We start from the raw sequence: 18,954 nt of genomic DNA, 5'->3' as shown, positions 1-18,954 counted from the left end.
CTAGTGGTAGGCCAGATGAATTGGAATTTTTTAGGAACCAGCAGCGGATGACTAAAAAGTTAATAAAGAGGGAAAAAATTGATTATGAAAATAAATTGGCAATAAATATAAAAACAAGCAGCAAGAGCTTCCACGGGTATATAAAAAGAGAGTAGTTAAAGTGAGCGTGGGACTCTTGGGAGGATGCGACTGGAGAATTGATAATGGGGAACAGAGAAATGACAGATAATTTAAACCAATATTTTGCATCGGTCTTCATGATGGAGGAAACTATAAACATTCCAAAGATATCAGATAAGCAAGGAGCTAATGGGAGGAAAGATCTTGTAACAAAGTATTTGGCAAACTAATGGGACTAAAGACAGACAAGTCGCCAGGACCTGATGGCCTGCATCCAAGGGTTTTAAAGGAAGTGGCTGCAGAGGTAGTGGAGGCATTGTCCAAAATATTCCAGAACTCATTGCATTCCGAGAGGGTCCCAGTGGATTGGAAAGCCACTAATGTGATGCCACTGTTCAAGAAGGGAGGGAGACAAAAAGCAGGAAACTATAGGCCATTCAGCCTAACATCAGTCGTTGGGAAAATGCTAAGAGTCCATTATTAAGGAAGAAATAGCAGGACATTTAGAAAAGATTAACACAATCAGGGTCAACATAGTTTTGTGAAATGGAAATCATGTTTGACAAATTTGCTAGAGTTCTTTGAGGATATAACAAGCAGAGTTGATAAAGGTGAACTCGTAGATGTGGTATATTTGGATTTCCAGAAGGCATTCGATATGATGCCACATAAAAGGTTATTGCACAAGATAGGAGCCCACGGTACTGGGGGTAATGTATTAGCATGGATTGAGATTGGTGAACACACAGAAGATAGAGAGTCGGGATTAATGGGTCTTTTTCAGGTTGGAAAGACGTAACTAGTGGAGTGCCACAAGGATCAATCCTAGGGCCTCAATTATTTACTATCAATATTAATGACTTGGAAGAGGGGGCAGAGTGCAATGTATCCAAATTTGCTGACGATACAAAAATAGATGGGAAGGCATGTTGTGATGAGGACCTAAGGAATCTGCAAGGAGATATAGATAGGTTGAGTGTGTGGGCAGAAACTTGGCAGATAGAGTTTAATGTAGGAAGGTGTGAGGTCATGCACTTTGGTAGGAAGGATCAAAAGGCAGACAATTATTTAAATGGAGAGAGACTCCAAAAAAGTGCAACACAGAGGAATCTGGGTGTTCTTGTGCATGAAACACAAAAGGTTAGCATGCAGGTGCAGCAATTAATTAAGAAGGCAAATAGAATTTTGGCCTGTATTGCTAGGGGGTTGGAGTTTAAAAATGCGGAAGTCTTGTTTCAGCTGTACAGGGTGTTGGTGAGGCTGCACCTGGAGCACTGTGTACAGTTTAGGTCCCCGTATTTAAGAAAGGATACACTGGCATTGGAGGCAGTTCCAAAGAGATTCACTAGGCTGATTCCTGGGATGAAGGGGTTGACTTATCAAGAACAGCTAAACAGGTTAGGCCTTTATTCATTCGAGTTTAGAAGAATGAGGGGTGATCTTATTGAAATGTACAAGATTCTGAGGGGGCTTGACAGGGTAGATGTTGAGAAGATGTGGGGGAGTCTCGAACTAAGGACATAGTTACAGGATAAGGGGACACTCATTTAAAACTGAGATGCAAAGGGATTTCTTCTGAGGGTAGTGAATGTCTGGAATTCTCTACCCCAGAGAGTTGTGGAAGCTAGATCACAAAGTATTTAAAGAGGAGGTAGATAGATTTTTGAAATATCGGGAAGTTGAGGGCTATGAGGAGTTGGCATGAAAGAGGGGTTGAGGTCTGGGGCAGATCAGCTATGATCATATTGATGGGACAGGCTAGCTTGAGGGGCCGAACGGCCTACCCCTGCTCCTATTGCTTATGTTCTTATCTCCCCTAAGAAGGTTAATTCCTGTACTTGTGGTTCTTCCACTTATTGTACATGGCTCTGTTTTAAAATTTTCTCCCTCTTTTACAGGTTTTTAATATTTTGAGCGACAAACAGTTTTGAAGTGGCCTATTTTTCCACAGTTGTGGCACTCTGCCCTCCCCTCTGGGCATTATTCTCGTTTGTGCGGCTTGTTCACGCCACACAAAGACATTTCAAAATGGCAGTTGGCGCGCTATTTCCGGTTCGGCCTACAAACTGAACGGTCTCATATGGTCTTCACAGGATCTTGGCTTCCCCTCGAATGAACACCCGATTCTGTATCCTAAGCTCCATTTGCCTCACGATCTCCACTGCTTTCATCAGCATTAAATCCTCTCTTGTCTGTAAGAGATCTGATAATGTGTCGTCTAGGACCCCGACTACAATCCCGTCGCTAATCAGCTCGTCTTTTAAAATTCCATAGACACGGTTCCTTGCTAGCAGAGAGAGAGATCACTGATAAACAAATCCTTGCTTTCGTCTGGTCTTTGCTTTCTTCTATTAAATTTAGCCCTCTCGATTATTAAATTCTGACAGAGGCTGAAATAAGAGTCGAAGGCTTGCAGGGCTTCTTCATAAGAAGCTGAAGTCTCAACGAGCCCCTGCCTTGCTATCATGTCATCAGCAATGGATCCTACAACATAAAGTAGAATACTGACCTGGTCTTTTTGATCCTTTTTATGTAATCCTGAGGCAGGTCGGTACCTTGTGAACCTTTTTCTTTAGTTGTCCCAGTTCTGGGCCTGTGGTGGGCCTTCTGCACTGTGAAGTGGATCTGGGAGTGATCGGGTGGATTCCGTGCTTCTGCTGAGCCCTGGAATTGTTCCAGCTTCCCCACTGTTGCTTGCTGCTTCGGGCCTGTGCTCACTGCTGTCCGGTCTCCCGGTCTGTGTCCCAGCTTGCGGCTGTGGCTCCTGCGATGTTCCGATGTCTTGGTGAGTCTTGGGAGTTTTTTCTCTTTTGTCCTTCCCACGAGGATCTCTTCTCTTGCCAGCCCTGTAGCTTCTTTGAATCTTTGTGGGTTTTTTTACACGCTGCCATCATTTTGTGTTCTGCGGTACAGATTTAGACAGGGTTTTGGGAATTGTCTAGTCTTCCAAAAGTATGCTGCTCGAGTCCGTAGCCTCTGAACCATAACTGTTTATTTACAACAGGTATTTACACATTTGGACCTCCACATCGAGGTTAGAACTTGTCTTCTTCCAGATCGCTTTTATTTCTCGGTCATGTGATCTGACATCACTATTACATCAGCATCATGTACACTTCTGATATTAACCTTACATCTCCCCCGAGTCTTTATCCCCATCATATTTACACTCTCTCCTACAGTCATTCGTGTGGTCAGTTGAGAGCTGCTCTGCCGCGGATCCATTTCCTCCCACCATCTTCACCTCAACTCCTCCACATCCTTCTCCTTAATGGGCTATCTTCCTTCCCCCTGCATTGCCACTGTGATGAAACCAAGGCCCGTCATATGTGCTCAATCCCCTTCCTCCCAGTCCAGCCGTGGTCGCTGGGACGCACTCTCTCTCGCTCTCACTCTCTGAACCTTCTGATTGTGGACGGTTTTGGTCTCCTTGCCTAAGGAAGGATATACTTGCCATTGAGGGAGCGCTGTGAAGGTTCACCAGACTGATTCCTGGGTTGGGAGGATTGTCCTATGAGGAGAGATTGAGGAGACTGTGCCTGTATTCCCTAGAGTTTAGAAGAATGAGAGGTGATCTCGTTGAAGCTTACAAAATTCTTACAGGGCCCGACAGGGTAGATGCAGGAAGGATGCTCCCCTGGCTGGCGGTTGTGGGGGGGTGTCTAGAATCAGGAGACACAGTCTCAGAATAAGAGTTAGGCCATTTAGGATTGGGATGAAGGGGAATTTCTTCACTCAGAAGGTGGTAAATCCTTGGGATTCTCTATACCAGAGGGCTGTAGTGGCTCAGTCATTGAGTATGATCAAGACAGAGATCAATAGATTTCTAGATATTAAGGTATCAAGGGATATGGGGAGTCTGTGGGAAAGATGGTGCTAAGAGGGAGGCTGTGGCATCGTGGTATTATCACTGGGCTAGTATTCCAGAGACCCAGGGTAATGCTCTGGGACAGCAGATGGTGAAATTTGATGATGAGCATGAAACCATTGCCAATTGTCATAAAAACCCATCTGGTTCACTAATGTCCTTTAGGAAAGGAAATCTGCCATCCTTACCTGGTCTGGCCTACATATGACTCCAGACTCATAGCAATGTGATTGATTCCTAATTGCCCTTGTATAGAGAGCATTTTAGGGAGGGGCAAGAAATGCTGGCCTAGCCAGTGATGCCCACATCCCATAAAGGAATAAAACAAAATTGAATGGTAGAACAGGCTTGAGGGGCCGAATAACCTACTCCAGCTCTTATTTCCTATGTCCCTACATTCTTATGATGATCGGGGTCATTAGTCAGTAGTGCACTCATCTCTGAGTTGGATGATTGAGTTTTGGAGCCCCCACTGCAGAACTGAGGGAGTGTGGCACTGTCTGGTGCCCCATCTTCCAGGCCATGTATCCTGGTCAACATTCCCCCCTCCAGCAGCACTAGCAAAAGACAACTGCTCATCCATCTCATTTGCTATTCGTAGGATCTTGCTGTGAACAAACTTCAATTTGAAAGTCATGCATCATCTTTCATCAGTTCTGAGAAGCTGCCCTCGCAAACCAGCCCTGATCTAATTGAATGATGGTAAAGGATATCCTGAGGGGCTGAGCGGCTTTCCCCTGTTCTTTGCTTCTATTTCACTCAGCCTCCTGAATGCAGCCCATGCAACTCCCCAGACCACACCATCGATTTCCCCAACAATCTATCCACCATCCCCTCCCATTGCTGATCTACCCTGTGTCCTTCAGTGACGTGTGATCCAGTGGCACAAGACCAGATTTCATATTTATAGTCCAGTTATTCCACCACTTCCCATGACCCCATAAACCACTCTATACTGTCAGATGCGTCTTCGGTCATTGGCAGAATCATATAGCACAGAACGAAGCTATTCAGCCCATCGTGCCTGTACCAGCACTCTGAAAGAATGAACAATTAGTTCTACTATCTTGCTCTTTGCCCATAGGCTTCAAATTTCTCCTTTTAAAGTATAAATCAGACTCTCTTTTGAAAGTTACTGTTAAATACGTTTCCACCACCCTTTCATGCAGTCCATTCCACATCATCATAACTCACTGCACTGGGACTTGTGTTCTCAGATATTATGCTTGTTAGCATCCCCTTACCTGTCCCACATATCCATCACTGCACACACACACACACACATACACACACACACACCCACCAGAGTGATCCAACACGCTCACACACACCTACGCCCAACACACACTCATGCACATGCATGCAAAGGTGCACACAGACCCAAAATGCTCACACACCCAACACACACTCATCCATCAAAACTCAGCAAATGCAAACACACTCTCAAAAACCCAACACACACACTCACGTACACTCCAACAAGTCCACACTCATCCAATGCATACGTGCACTCACACACATCCACACTCACCCAACACACACATACACTCTCACCCCACACACACGCTTGACCCGACATGCTCACACACCCAATACACACACACACATACAATAAACACTCAACAAGTGCAAACACACTCACAAAAACCCTATGTACACATGCATTCACACACACTCAAACAAATCAACACTCATCTAATACATACACACACGCCCAACATATATATGCACTCACATACACATCCACACTCACACATGTCCACACTCACGCAACACACACACAAAACTCACATTCTTACGCGCATTTGCTATTTTTCTTCTTTCGATTAATGTCCTAACCGTACACATATGAGCAGGCAGCTGGTTAACAAAAGCTTTCAGCACATTCTGCTGCACACTGCAAACTTCATTATATTTCATTAATTGAAGAAAATGGAAAAAAATAGAAAAAAGGTTAAACATTAGCATTTTGCACTTGAGAAGGAAATGGAACAAGGAGCTGAGGAAATTGATTTCTGGCTCCAGAGGAGAAGCTTAACCCTTGGTGAACCAGAGAGGAAGATGTACATCACAGCAAGGAGGCTCAAGTGGCACAAGTGAATCCTTGTTTACAGTGTGACACCAGCATGTAGAACTGGCCAGCTTCTCTATCCAGTGGCTTGCTCTTTTCATAAAATTTCATTCTCCTGTTTTCTTCACTTTTTTTTTAAAAGAAATTTCAATTGTAACAGAGTACGCTTGACATATGTAGCTGAACATTCTACATCCCACCACTCTCACTTTCTCACCCGGGCTTATCTCACTCACAACAGGGCTGTCAGCCTCTGAAAGGGGGGCTTCTATGCTTCATCGGGTAGCCCCTTCAGTAAAATAGTTCAGGTGAAGGGCTTCTATCCGAAATGCTCACTTTCCTTTCCCCTATCAGATGCTGACAGGCCTGTTAGACAATGATCGCTTGAACTTTGTTTCATTGTGTGCGGCCTGTTTGTGTCTCTGTGTGGTATGTTGCGCATTGCTGTGCAGCTGTGCACTTGCGCGGCTTAGAGCGATTATGCTGTTGAATAGAATCATTAGGGGCACAGGAGGAGGCCATTCAACTCATTGAGTCCATACTGGCTATCTCTCTAGAGCAATCTAATCAACCCCATTCCCCTAACCCTGCACGTTTATTTCATTCAAGTGGCATCCAATTTCCTTTCAAAATTATTCATTGCCTCCGCTTCCACCATTCTCATAGTCAGCGAGTTCCAGGTTATTACCACTTGCTGTGTAAAAAATATTCCTCCTCGCATTCCCCCTGAGTCTCTTGCCCCAAACCTTAAATCTGTGTACTCCAGCCCTTGCACCATCAGCTAATGGGAACAGCTTTTCTTTGTCTACCTTATTTAAACCTGCCATAATCTTGTATACCTCTATCAAATCTGCCTCAATCTCCTTTGCTCCAAGGAGAAGAATCCCAGCTTCCCAAACTCAACCTTTAGCTAAAATTGCTGATCCCTGACCATTCTGGTAAATCTCTTCTTCGTCCTCTCTAGGACCTTCACACCATTCTTAAAGTGTGGTGAACAGAGCTGGATGCAATATACTAGTTACAGCTTAACCAGTACTTCATAAAAATTAGGCATAACTTCCCTGCTTTTGTACTTAATACCTCTACTTATGAAGCTCACGACTCTCTCAATATATCCTGTCACCTTCAAGGATCTGTGCACACGAACCTCCAGGTCCTCCAGTCCCTGCACATTCTTTAGGACTGTGCAATTAAGTTTATGTTGCCTCTCCCGATCCTTCCTGCCAAAATGCAGTTCTCGGTATTAAATTCTATCTGCCACTTGTCTTCCCATTCTGTTAGCCTATCAATTTCCTTGTGCGGTTGATTGCTATCAACATGATGTGACTTCTGCTGGGAAATGTGCATGTTGTATGGGTTCAGTGTTGAACACTGACTAATCCCTGCTGTGTATGACTCAGTATCACACTGGCCAGTGCCTCAGTCAGCTGCACCATTAAGAGGATCCTATTCCGCCTTGTTTAACGATTGCTTCTTGTTCTGGATCTTCTGGGATGTGATTCATTTGCCATTACCTCGCTGCCTTCTGTGCCCTTTCCCATTACTTCTCATCCATCTCTTTCTGACCATTGTTTTTCTTGTGTTCTATAAATGTTTACCACAGAATATTAGCTCATTAAAAAATAATAAGAATCTCTCTTTAGTTTATGAGCCAAGGTCCTTTAGCAGGTTTGAGAGCACAGGTAGAGAGTGGAGAGTGTAATAATAAAGATATCCTTCCCTGGGTTCACTTCAAAAATCCATAATGATGTTATTTTCTCTATTCCTGTAACCAAAAAAAAAACACAACAAAATCTTCTCTCTACTGGCTATTGTCAATTGTTAATCACACCTAGAGGAGGAGGCAAATTAAAAATATACTGGTACAACAGGAGGCAGTCCTCTGAAATGCGATCTGAGGCACAGTGTTGAGACAGAGTAGAGGGAGCTTTACCCTGCATCTATCCTGTGTGGTTGTAGAAAATGCAATGCTCTGCTTTAGAAGTTGCAGTCAAAACCGCGAGAAGCTGTTCACCGGAACAAGAGTAGGCCATTCAGCCTCTTGAGCCCATCCTGACATTCAATTAGATCACAGCGGTTCAAATCCAGTTTGAAAACAACTTCATTATTGATTTCAAATGTGGAGTTTTCATTGATTATGTCGAGCTGTCTGTAATCGGAGTTACCTAGGCAATGGCTTAAGGGTTTTCAAAAAATTGGCAATTCAGTACATCTGTTGTTCCTTTAGATGCCTCGCTTTTGCTATTCTTTAACTCTTTATGTAGCTTAGTGTCAAATTTAGTCTGACAGCACTCCTGCGAACACTTGCTTGTAAAAAGGATAACAATAAAATTCTTCCTAATGGTTGTTATGCTTTTGATCATGCACCAGCAGAAAGGCTTTGGAGCCAGCACAAACACAATGGGCTGAATGGCCTCCTTCTGTGCTGTAAATCTTTTTGTGTTCTCTGTAACACTGGCCTCTCACCTCAGACATGTGAGGATATAAGGGCATGAGATGAGTTTTAGGTGGTTGGATCAACCTATTGTTCAGTAAGCAATACCCAATGCTGTTAAACTATGTAGAACAAAGCACTGCAGCTTAACAGGAACTAACATTTATGAAGCTCCTTTAGCATAGTAAATCATCCCAAGGTGTCGTGGGAATGTTGATAAACAATATTTGGAATCAGGCTGCAAAAGGAGATATTTGTGCACTGACCAAAAGCTCCTCTTCATTGTGTGCGGCCTATTAGCACATTCCCAGCCCTTTCTTGGTAAAGATGTTTCTCCTGAATTCTCTATTGGATTTGTCAGTGACTAGCTTACATTTATGGCCTCTAGTTCTGGTCTTGCCTGCAAATGGAAACATCTTTTCTACATCTACCCTATCAAACTTGTTCATAAGCTTATAACATGTCTTTTTAAAAAAAAATGTATTCATTCATAGGATGCAGGCATCACTGGCAAGATCAACATTTGTTGCCCATCCCTAATTTCTCTTCAACTGGGTGGTTTGCTAGGCCATTTCAGTGGGCAGTTAAGAGTCAACCACATTGCTGTGGGTCTGGAGTCACATGTAGGCCAGACCAGGTAAGGAAGGCAGATTTCCTTCCCTAAAGGACATTAGTGAACCAATTGGGTTTTTACAACAATCGGTGATGGTTGTCATGGTCTAATAGGTCGTCCCTTGGCTTTGGTGCAAAGCACTTTTGCAACTGTTATGAGGAAGAATTTCTTTAGTAGAGGAGCGGAAGAAGTCTGGGATAGTCGGCCAGGCAAAGTCCCCACTGGGGACATTCTGAATGAACCATGATCACAAACTGCAATCTCGCTTGTGTGGGAAATGGAAAATGTTACATGTATGCTAAGTGGAGAGGAAGCTTTGATCTGCAGCTAATCCATGTCCTACCTGTCATGAAGGATGTGAGAAAGTTTCCAAGTTCCCTTGGCACCAAGGCTTCTCCAGAAACAAACTAACAAAAAAAAAATCCTGTTCTCCCACCTGCCAAAAAATATCTTCACTAATTGTATGAGGCACAAGAACACTGGTGAATATTTTAGGTAATACAGTAAGAGATGCATACTTTTCTGGCCATTCTTATCTAATACATCAGGTTACCACTCCTGGCTCTGTTGATTCAAGCCCCAAATAATCACAGTTGATATGCCAAACAGGGAGTGCTGCATTGTCAGAGGTGCCTTATTTTGCATGGGGCAGAAAGGATCCCGTGGCATTATCTCAAAGAAGAGCAGCAGGGGTTCTCCCTGGTGGCATGATCAATATTTATCAACCTCAACCATCATCATTAAAAAAAATTATCTAGCTATTATCAAATTGCTGTTTGTGGGAGTTTGCTGTACGCAAACTGGCTGCCGCATTGACTACACTTCAGAAGCACTTCAGTGGCTGTAAAAGTGCTTTAAGACATCCTGAGACTGTTAAGGATGCTAAATACCTGCCAGGCTTTCTTTCTGAACTGAGGCACATCATCCTTTAATAAAACTGCTTCTCATTACTGGGTCTCCAAGTGTACCCCCGTGAACCTCCAGTTTGCTCTCGAATGTTCAAAGCAGAACAGTAATTAAAGCAGAGCAAGTTTTCTTGCACATGAGGGGTGAGGGGTGGAGGTTGGGGGCAGGGGGTGGGGTGGGGTAGGGTAGGGTGGGGTAGGGTGGGGTGGGGTGGAGTGGGGTAGGGTAGGGTGGGGTGGGGTGGGTAGGGGGGAAGCACAAAAGAGAAAATTCCAAGCAATAAAAAAGGGTCATCAATGGTTGTAGAACTCATTTGCCTGGGCACGGCCATAAACAGAGAGAGAGAGAGAGAGAGAGAGAGAAAGAAAAGAGAGAAGTCTGAAGAGGTCAATTTGATGCACCCTCACTTCATAAATAAGAATAAAAAAAATTAATTGTGGAATTATCAAAGCGACAACGTGAAATGAAAGTCATCTCTCTGTTGAGCTGTTTTAATGAGAGTTAGATGACTGATTTCACCCCCCCCCCCTCTCAATGGCCATTTCCCCCTCCCTCTCTTAAAGACTTCTTGAATAGAAGCGTTTAGGCTTTTGCTAATTGTTTGACTGCTCCTAGCTCCTGGGTGAGTGACTAAATGAAGCCTGGAATGAATGGGCGTGCAGACTAGCAGAGACTAGTCATTAAATCTAGTCAGGCAGAATGTAGCTGGAATTAAAAAAAAGACATATCAATTCCATTAAAGATCCACGAGCCCACATCCAGCCTAATGAATGGTTTAAAATGTTTCCCCTGGCTGGTGGAGGGAAGGGGTCTGGTGAGGGTGGGTGAAGATAACATATCATGACAGAAATTGGACCTAAGGGAAAATTATTATTTTCATTTTACCAATAGCTACCGTACAGTGAAACGGAATTGTGTGGTTTCCCATTTTTTTCATATATATATATAGATATAAAAATAGAAATTTGTAAAAAAGATTGTGTGATCTTTCTTGGATCTGAAGTATCATTTCAGTCTTGCATTCCCTGAAGGGCCTTGGGTGAAGGTTTACTCAATTATACAAGTGTCTACACCGCCAATGACAGATCCTATACTTTTCCTCATTGGATTTTGTAAATGGATCATACAGCACAGACAGGCTGTTCAGCCCACCAACCTTGTGCCAGCTCTTTGAAAGTGCTATCCACTTAGTTCCCACATAGCCCTACAAATGTCAAAATTAAATGACAGAGGGGTCTTAGGATTCTGTGCTGTAGACTCGATATAACTTGATGATGTAAAGTGTGCTCTGTTCTAAAGGAAACAATTGCCTTTCATGACCTCAGGACCTCCCAAAGTGTCTTACAGCCAATGAAGTACAGACAGCCAGGCTAGATAGATGAGGGGGTTCTCATCCCGAACTATCTCACTGCATCAGACGGAAGGGTAACCTGCTCACAGGGCTACTCCGATATCATTCTGAGCCTCTGGTTAACAAGGGAGTGATGTTGACTGTCCCTTATACTTTCCCCTCTCCCTATGGACACAAAAGCCCTTCCTGTCAGTCATGCATCACCCACTCTCTTGTTACTTACTCTCCCTCTTTGCTGCCTGTAAGGGTCCTAATCGAAACAGTGTTGGCATGGTCTCCATCCTGCTCCTGGGGAAGGGGGCAGTGGGTAGAGGGGCGCAAATCTGCCATGTCTTTTTTGGATTGATGTCAGCATCCTATTAGTGGAAAAAGACATTCCACCGACCACACAATTGAACAACGTTGTGTACGAATTTCAGTATAGGCCATACGTCCCAATGATTGGCCGATCGAATCAAACAACATCTTCCTTCAGCTGAGTGTAGTTACACTCAGTTCTGTTGAAGGGTCATTGGACTCGAAACGTCAACTCTTTTCTTCTCCACCGATGCTGCCAGACCTGCTGAGTTTTTCCAGGTAATTCTGTTTTTGTTTTTGTTTTGGATTTCCAGCATCCGCAGTAGTTTTTTGTTTTTATGTTCCTTCAGCTGTTGGTCATAGGCAGAGTACAGACTTTACTCAGCCAGCCTGCGCTTGCAAAACCCAAAACAAAACATCTACTGTTAGATGTGAGTCTGTGATTAGGCAGCACTTGTTGAACAATCCTGAGTGTACTGATAGCTACACTAACAACCAATTTAAGATAATTAGTTGAGCTCGTAATGTGGCTCGTTTACACCTGCTAGAAGTGACATATAGAGATGCCCATTCTCTGCAAACAAAAGGAATATGTTCAAGCTGTGCGGTTTTTTTGAATAACCAGGGAGCTTGCGGAGCCTATAGTTCCCTTTTGATTTCTCCATGGCAATGCCTCAGCCAATCAGAGTTGACTTATCAACCAATCGGTACCCTTTTCTCCTGTTTTGAAAATTTGAAATTTTGTATTCTTGCGTTTGCCCTGATGAGTGCAAGATGAAAACCTTCAGTAACATGTCTCTCTTTTCAGCAATATTCAAGTTCTGTACTACCAAGCGACAGTTATCCAATTGTTCATCTCATAGGCTTGGTGTCAATTTTTGTTTGATGCCATTCCTGTGAACCACTTTGGGACATTACACCATGTTAAAAGGACTATATAAATTGTCCTTATTGTTGTTTATGGGGCTTTGCTGTACACAATATGGTTGCCACATTTGTCTCCAAAACAAGCGTTACAATCCACTGCTTGTGAAGTTTTCCTGAAGTATTTCTCAAATAAAGCTCTGTATAAATGCTCCTCTGCCTTCAAATGCTGGTAAATGTTGCATTCCCCTGAATTGCGAACATATGAACAATGGTAGACTGGAAAAGGCCCTGTGCTCCATCCAGTTGGTCCCACACTATTGACAATACCTTGGGTATCACAATATATATAATCTCCACTCCGCTCACAAGCCATGTAACTCCTGGGAGAGATGGAAACCCAGATATAAAACCCCAGACCAATTTGTATGGGGATCTAGGAAATTCCTTTCTGATCCCCACCCTCCTCAACCTAAGGTTTCCAACCCTCCAAGATTGACCTGGAATCTCCAGGAATTGAAGATCAATCTCCAGGACACTGCTAGGTGCAATTCTGGAGAAAAATCATCAGGGCATTAAAAAAGACTCTTTGTTTTGTCATTTTCTTTGAACATTTTTCTTTACCTGATATAAAAACATTGAAAATGGGGGAAAAAGGTTGTTTGGCTGACCGTCAAGCATTATCCAATTGGATAATGAATCTTTTTGCTTTCCAGTTGGCATCGGAAGGCAGTTCGTCACTAGGATGGATGTGCTGGCTGACTAATGGCTGGAGGGTGGGGGCAAGTCATGTGATGAAACCTCCAGGAATATGATTAATCACAGTTGCCAACCCTAGCCCAACCTCATGGGAATCAAAACTAGTCCAGGGGATCACTTTGGCCCTGATAAATCTACAGAGTTCTTTCCTAATTTAAGAAATGATCTCTGGCATCACCGACAACATCAATTTGCATTTATATAGCTCCTTTAACATAGTTAAATGTCGGTTGGCACTCCAAAGGAGTCTCATCAAACCAAGTTCGACACTGAGGTAAGGAGGTGCTAAGAAAGAGGTAGGTTTTAAAGAGTCTGAAAGGAGGAAAGAGAGATGGAGAGGTTTAGGGAGGGGGTTGTAGAGCTTACGGCCTTGGCAGCTGAAGGCACGGCCATGAATGGTGGAGCGATGAAAATGAGGTGGGGTGGGGGAGCGGAGCTGTGCAAGAGGCCAGAATTGGAGGAGCGCAGGTACCTCGGAGGGTTGTGGAGCTGGAGAAGGTTAGAGAGATAGGGAGGGTCGAAGCCATGGAGAGGTTTGAGGACAAGGGTAGGAATTTTAAAACTCAGGTGTTGCTTGACTGAGGGCCAGTAGGCCAGTGAGTTTAAGGGGTGATAGATGAGTGGGATGGCGCGGGTTAGGACATGGGTGGCAGAGTTTTGGTCGCTCTGAAGCTTATGGAGGGTCAAAGATAGGAGGGCAGCCAGGAGAGCACTGGAATAGTCAAACCTGGAGGTAACAAAAGCATGGACGGGGAGAAACAAAAACAAGACCTTTATAAGTCTACATTTCAAAAACAAACGCACGGATACAACAGATGTTGCAGATGGTTCAGTGCGTCTCCTGGTGTTTAACCCTGAAGGCAAAATCTGCAGGACGTTCTGTATTGGCACCAGTACAAAGACAAAGAGGGAGAGGAGAGATCTCTTCAGTGTTGACTGACCTTTCCTTGAGATCAGCCCCAGTGTGGTACAGACTGCAAATCTGCGATAAGAGTGAAAAATCATTCACAGAAAGACAAGGCACATTAACGACCCAAACTATATCACAGGACTATTAACAAACTCATGCCTTCCCTCTCCTCCCCCTTCTCTTTACAAAAGCTCTCATGTAGAAAGGAAAGATCCCGAGACAATTTTCGTTTTTGCAGAGAATTTGGCAGGTCCACAGCCACCTGGCTACCTCTGGCATGACTCAAACGGACAGCCAGGGAGGTGTGAAGCAAGTAAAAGATCCTGGCTGTTCAGCCACACTCTTGAGGAACATCTAAAAATAAGCTCCACGGTCCTACAGGAGGTGCTCCGAAGGGTCAACAGATTGGACTGGGGCGGGAGGCAGGGGTGGGGGAGGTTCTCATTCACCTCTCCCTGATCTCACACTGGTAGCTCTGGAGGGGGAGGGAAGGCATGGAAGAGAAACGGGAGAACATGTTACCCACGTCAGCCCACTGGTCTGGACAAAATGTGGCTTAGAAGTGGCAGGGACAAATGCCTGTGAGCTGTGAAGTGGTACAAAAGATCGGGCTCAGAGAGCAACAAATATTGAAAACTGTCCAAACTTGTTTTATGAGCTATAGGTGGGAGAAGCTCAGGTTGGAGAAGAGAAGGCTGAGAGGAGATTTGATAGAGGCGTTCAAAAAAGGTGAGGGGTCTGGACAGAGTAGATAGGGATAGGGAAGAAGGATCGATAACAAGAGGGCACAGGTTTAAGGTAGTTGGCAAAAGAAGCAATGGCAACACAAGGAGAAACCTTTTCACACAGCGAGTGGTTAGGGTCTGGAACGCTCTGCCTGAGAATGTGGTGCAGGCAGGTTCAATTGAAGCATTCAAAAGGGAATTAGAGGCCGTGACCTGAAAAGGGTTAAGTGCAGGGATACAGGTAGAAAGCAGGGGAGTGAGACCAGGTGAATTGCTCATTCGGAGAGTCAGCGCAGGCACAATGGGCTGAATGGCCTCCTTCTGTGCTGTAACAATTCTACGATTCTGTGATTCTATTGAGCCCTGCACATTTGCACTTCCAAAATCAATTATGCAATCAGTTCAGATATCTGTTCAACTGATACTGAGGAAGTGGTCTCCTTTCTACTTTTTAATCACTTCTCAGTGAAACATGAACAATGATTTTCTATTTTACCATTTCCAGCCTGTCGTTTAATTTTAATGGAAGGCTCTTTGAAAGCTGGTCTGTGTCACACGGGTTGTAACTCATGATTAACCTGATGCTATTTACGGCACAGATGTTGTCGCTGGCAAGGGTTCAGAATATCCCAACTTCAAACTGCCCTCCAGGCGTACTGACCATATATTGGATCTCAAAGGTTGGCAGGAATCCAGTTTCCTGGATCCAGCAATGATCACTGAGGCAGACTGAGGGCCAAATGGATCGAAATGCTGTTCCTTGGGTTGTGCTCTTAACCATTTTGGGAATGTAGGGGCAGGAGGAGGCCATTCAGCCCCTTGAGGCTGTTCCACCATACAATGAGATCATGGCTGCTCTGCATCTTGGCTCCATATCCTTTTATACCCTTGCCCAGCAGAAATCTATCGATCTCTGATTTAAAATGATTAGTTCAGCGAGAATCTGCTGCTTTTTGTGGGACAGAGTTCCACACTTCTGCCACCTTTTATGTGAAGGAATGGCACCTAACGAACCACCTGAATCTCTGAAGAGTCATATGGTCTCAAAACGTTAACTCTGTTTCTCTCTCCACAGATGCTGTCAGACCTGCTGAGTTTTTCCCAACATTTTCTGTTTTTATTTCAGATTTCCAGCATCCGCAGTATTTTGTTTTCAATCTCCTGAATGACCTGGTTTGGATTATAAGGTACTGTTGCCTTTTCCCAGACTCCCCAATCAGTGCAAAAAATTCTCTCTATTTACCCTATCAATCCCTTTCAAAATCCTGAAAAAAAAGCAACCAACTCACCCCTGGCCCTTGTATATTATACATATACCGTTTACATAATCTCTCCTTGTAACCTAACCCTCAGAACCCACTGCCCAACTGGATACCCACTGGACAAACTCAACATGCGATTCATATTTGAGTAGATGAATAAAAATGAAAATAAATGTAAAAAATCTTTTCTCCCCACCACCGTCCCCTCCCCCCAGCCCACCCCCACAAGGGCCATCTGTCACTTGTTCATGTTGTTCTTTTCAGAGTGCTTATCCTTGTCCTGCTATTATCACATTCTGCTTTCTTACCTTAATGCCACTATCAGCAGCTCCTTTAGCCCTTACCACTACCATTAACGCCCTCTTGTCCTCTTGTTTATGACATCTTTGTCGATCTCTCCTTTGCCTCCACCTATCACTGGCCTTCTATCTAGCGTTACCTGCTCCACCCCCCCTTAAACAGTATAAATTTCATCACATTTTTACTTCTCTTTATCTCTGAAGAAGAGTCATACGTTAACTCTGTTTCTCTCTCCACAGATGCTGTCAGACCTGCTGAGTTTTTCCAGCATTTTCTGTTTTGGTTTCAGATTTCCAGCATCCGCGGTATTTTGCTTTTATCATATTTGAGTAGGTTTGGAAAAGCTGAAGATCAAAAGATGGTCCAGTGAGCATTTTAATCTCTCCACCACCAGGCTAATGGCTTTTATTACACATTTCAAACCACAGCCTTCACAGTGCTCCTCATACCTCCATGATCTTGGGGGATCCTTGTCGCCCAAGTGTTCCTAGAATCAGGCCCCACATCTTTGCCTTTGCAGCTGTTGCTATTGCATCCTTCCTGATTGCCTGCATCGCCTGGTGATCGTAGAACTCACGGGAGAGGATCTTGCTGTAAGGATCATACCTGTAACATCAGAGAACACATGTCAATGAGAAAGTGGAAGAGGCAAAGAGATTCCACCTTAGTGAGCTGGTCTTTGGGCTTTCAGTCATACACTAACCTGTAATTAGTTGTTTGGTAACACTGAAATTGAATATTGCGGATAAGAGAGATACGTTGCCTAAGTTTTTCATCTTGCACTCATCTGGACAAATGCAAGAATGGCAAATCTCAAACGATCACAACAATTTATACTACAGGAGAAAAGGGTGCTGACTGGTTGGCAAGTCAACTCTGATTGGCTGAGGTGTGGCCATGGAGAAAGCAATGGGAAAATATAGGCTCCCCAAGCTCCCGGATAATTCAAAAAAGACTCAAGGTTTGAACGTATTCCGTTTGTTTGCAGAGAACAGGTCCCTGTGTGTAAATTAATGTTGTTTCTAACAAGCATAAATGAGCCATATTTCGAGCTCAGCTGATTAACTTAAATTAGTTGTTAGTATTAGCGCACTCAGGATCATTCAGCAAGTGCTGCCCAAAAGCTTCAGCAACACGTATCTCTTTTGAGCAATACCCTCCCATTCTTTACATTGTAAAGAAAGAGCTTGGATTTATGTAGTGGCTTTCACGACCCCAGGACATCCCAAAGCTTTTTACAGGCAATGAAGTACTTCTGAGGAATAGTTATTATCTAATGTAGGACGTGGAGCATCCAATTTGAAGACAGCAAGTTCCCACAAACAGAATGATCAGGTAATCTGATTTTTTCACAGAATCACAGAAATGTTACGGTGTAGCAGGAGGCAATTCGGCCCATCGTGTCTGCATCAGGTCTCTGAGCATTTTAACTTAGTGCCAATCTCCTTCCTTTACCCTGTAACCCTGCACGTTGTTTCTATTTAAATAATCATCCAATGCCCTCTTGAATGCCTCAATTGAACCTGCCTCCACCACACTTCCAGACAGTACATTCCAAACCCAACTACTCACTCTGTGAAAATGCTTTTTCTCACCTCACATTTGCTTCTTCTGCAAAACACTTTAAAACTGTGCCCCCTGGTTCTAGAGGGCACAGTTGGCTGAGATACAACTATTGACCAGGGCACTGGGAGAACTCCCCAGCTCTTCTTCTAAATGGGATCTTTATATCCACCTGAGAGGATAGATGTGGATTTGGTTTAACATCTCACCCAAATGACAGCACCATTCAACGCTGCAGAAATCTCTCAGTATTAAAGCAGTCTGGGCCTATATGTAACTCCAGTCCCACGCCTATGTGGTTGACTCTCAACTGCCCTCTGGTGTGGCCTAACAAGCCTACTCAAAGTGCTAGTAGTGGTGGCACTGGTGAAGTCACCCAACACTAGTGTCTTCTCAGGGAACCTAGACTTTGGGGAATAAAGTGGTGGCTGTGCCAACGACTCTCACATCCCAAGAATGAGTTTAGAAAGATCTGCATTGGGCAAGATGACTGGGCAACCTGATGTCCTGTCCTACGAGGAGATGTGCCCTTAGTGCAGGCCAATCAGAAAGCCATGAAGCACAGGGAAAATCCTGCCATTCGATGTGGGAATGTGTCATACATGTACTGACAGATTCCACAGAAAGATTACAACAACAGTAATTTGCACTTAAGTAACTCCTGCAGTGTAGGAAAACTTTCCAAGGTGCTTCACAGGAGTACTCATCAAGCAAACTTTGACACCGAGCCACATAAGGAGATAGGTGGCTAAAAGCTTGATCAAAGCAGTAGGAGCACCTTAAAGGAGAGAGAGAGAGGTAGAGAGACAGGGGCTTAGAGAGAGAATTCCAGAGTTTAGAACCAGGCAGCTCAAGGAACAGTCGCCAACAAGGGGTCGATGAAAACCGGGTTGCAAAAGAGGCCAGAATTG

The 18,954-nt window shown here is 44.0% G+C and overlaps 1 protein-coding gene across 3 annotated transcripts in view; it reads right to left on the bottom strand.

The window, feature by feature from the left end:
• dph1 (diphthamide biosynthesis 1) overlaps positions 1–18,954 on the bottom strand; it is a 631,990-nt gene that overhangs the window by 139,156 nt on the left and 473,880 nt on the right. For all 3 annotated transcript variants that reach the window (XM_078548194.1, XM_078548195.1, XM_078548196.1), the window contains one exon: positions 16,930–17,086. In XM_078548194.1, the coding sequence (XP_078404320.1) occupies positions 16,930–17,086 (157 nt within the window). The remainder of the gene's footprint in view (positions 1–16,929; positions 17,087–18,954) is intronic.

This window comes from Cetorhinus maximus, chromosome 9 (genome assembly GCF_964194155.1).
Source record: "Cetorhinus maximus chromosome 9, sCetMax3.hap1.1, whole genome shotgun sequence".
Lineage (NCBI taxonomy): Eukaryota > Metazoa > Chordata > Chondrichthyes > Lamniformes > Cetorhinidae > Cetorhinus > Cetorhinus maximus.
The sequence above is the reverse complement of the archived record's forward strand: the minus strand, read 5'-3'. Positions and strand labels throughout refer to the sequence as shown.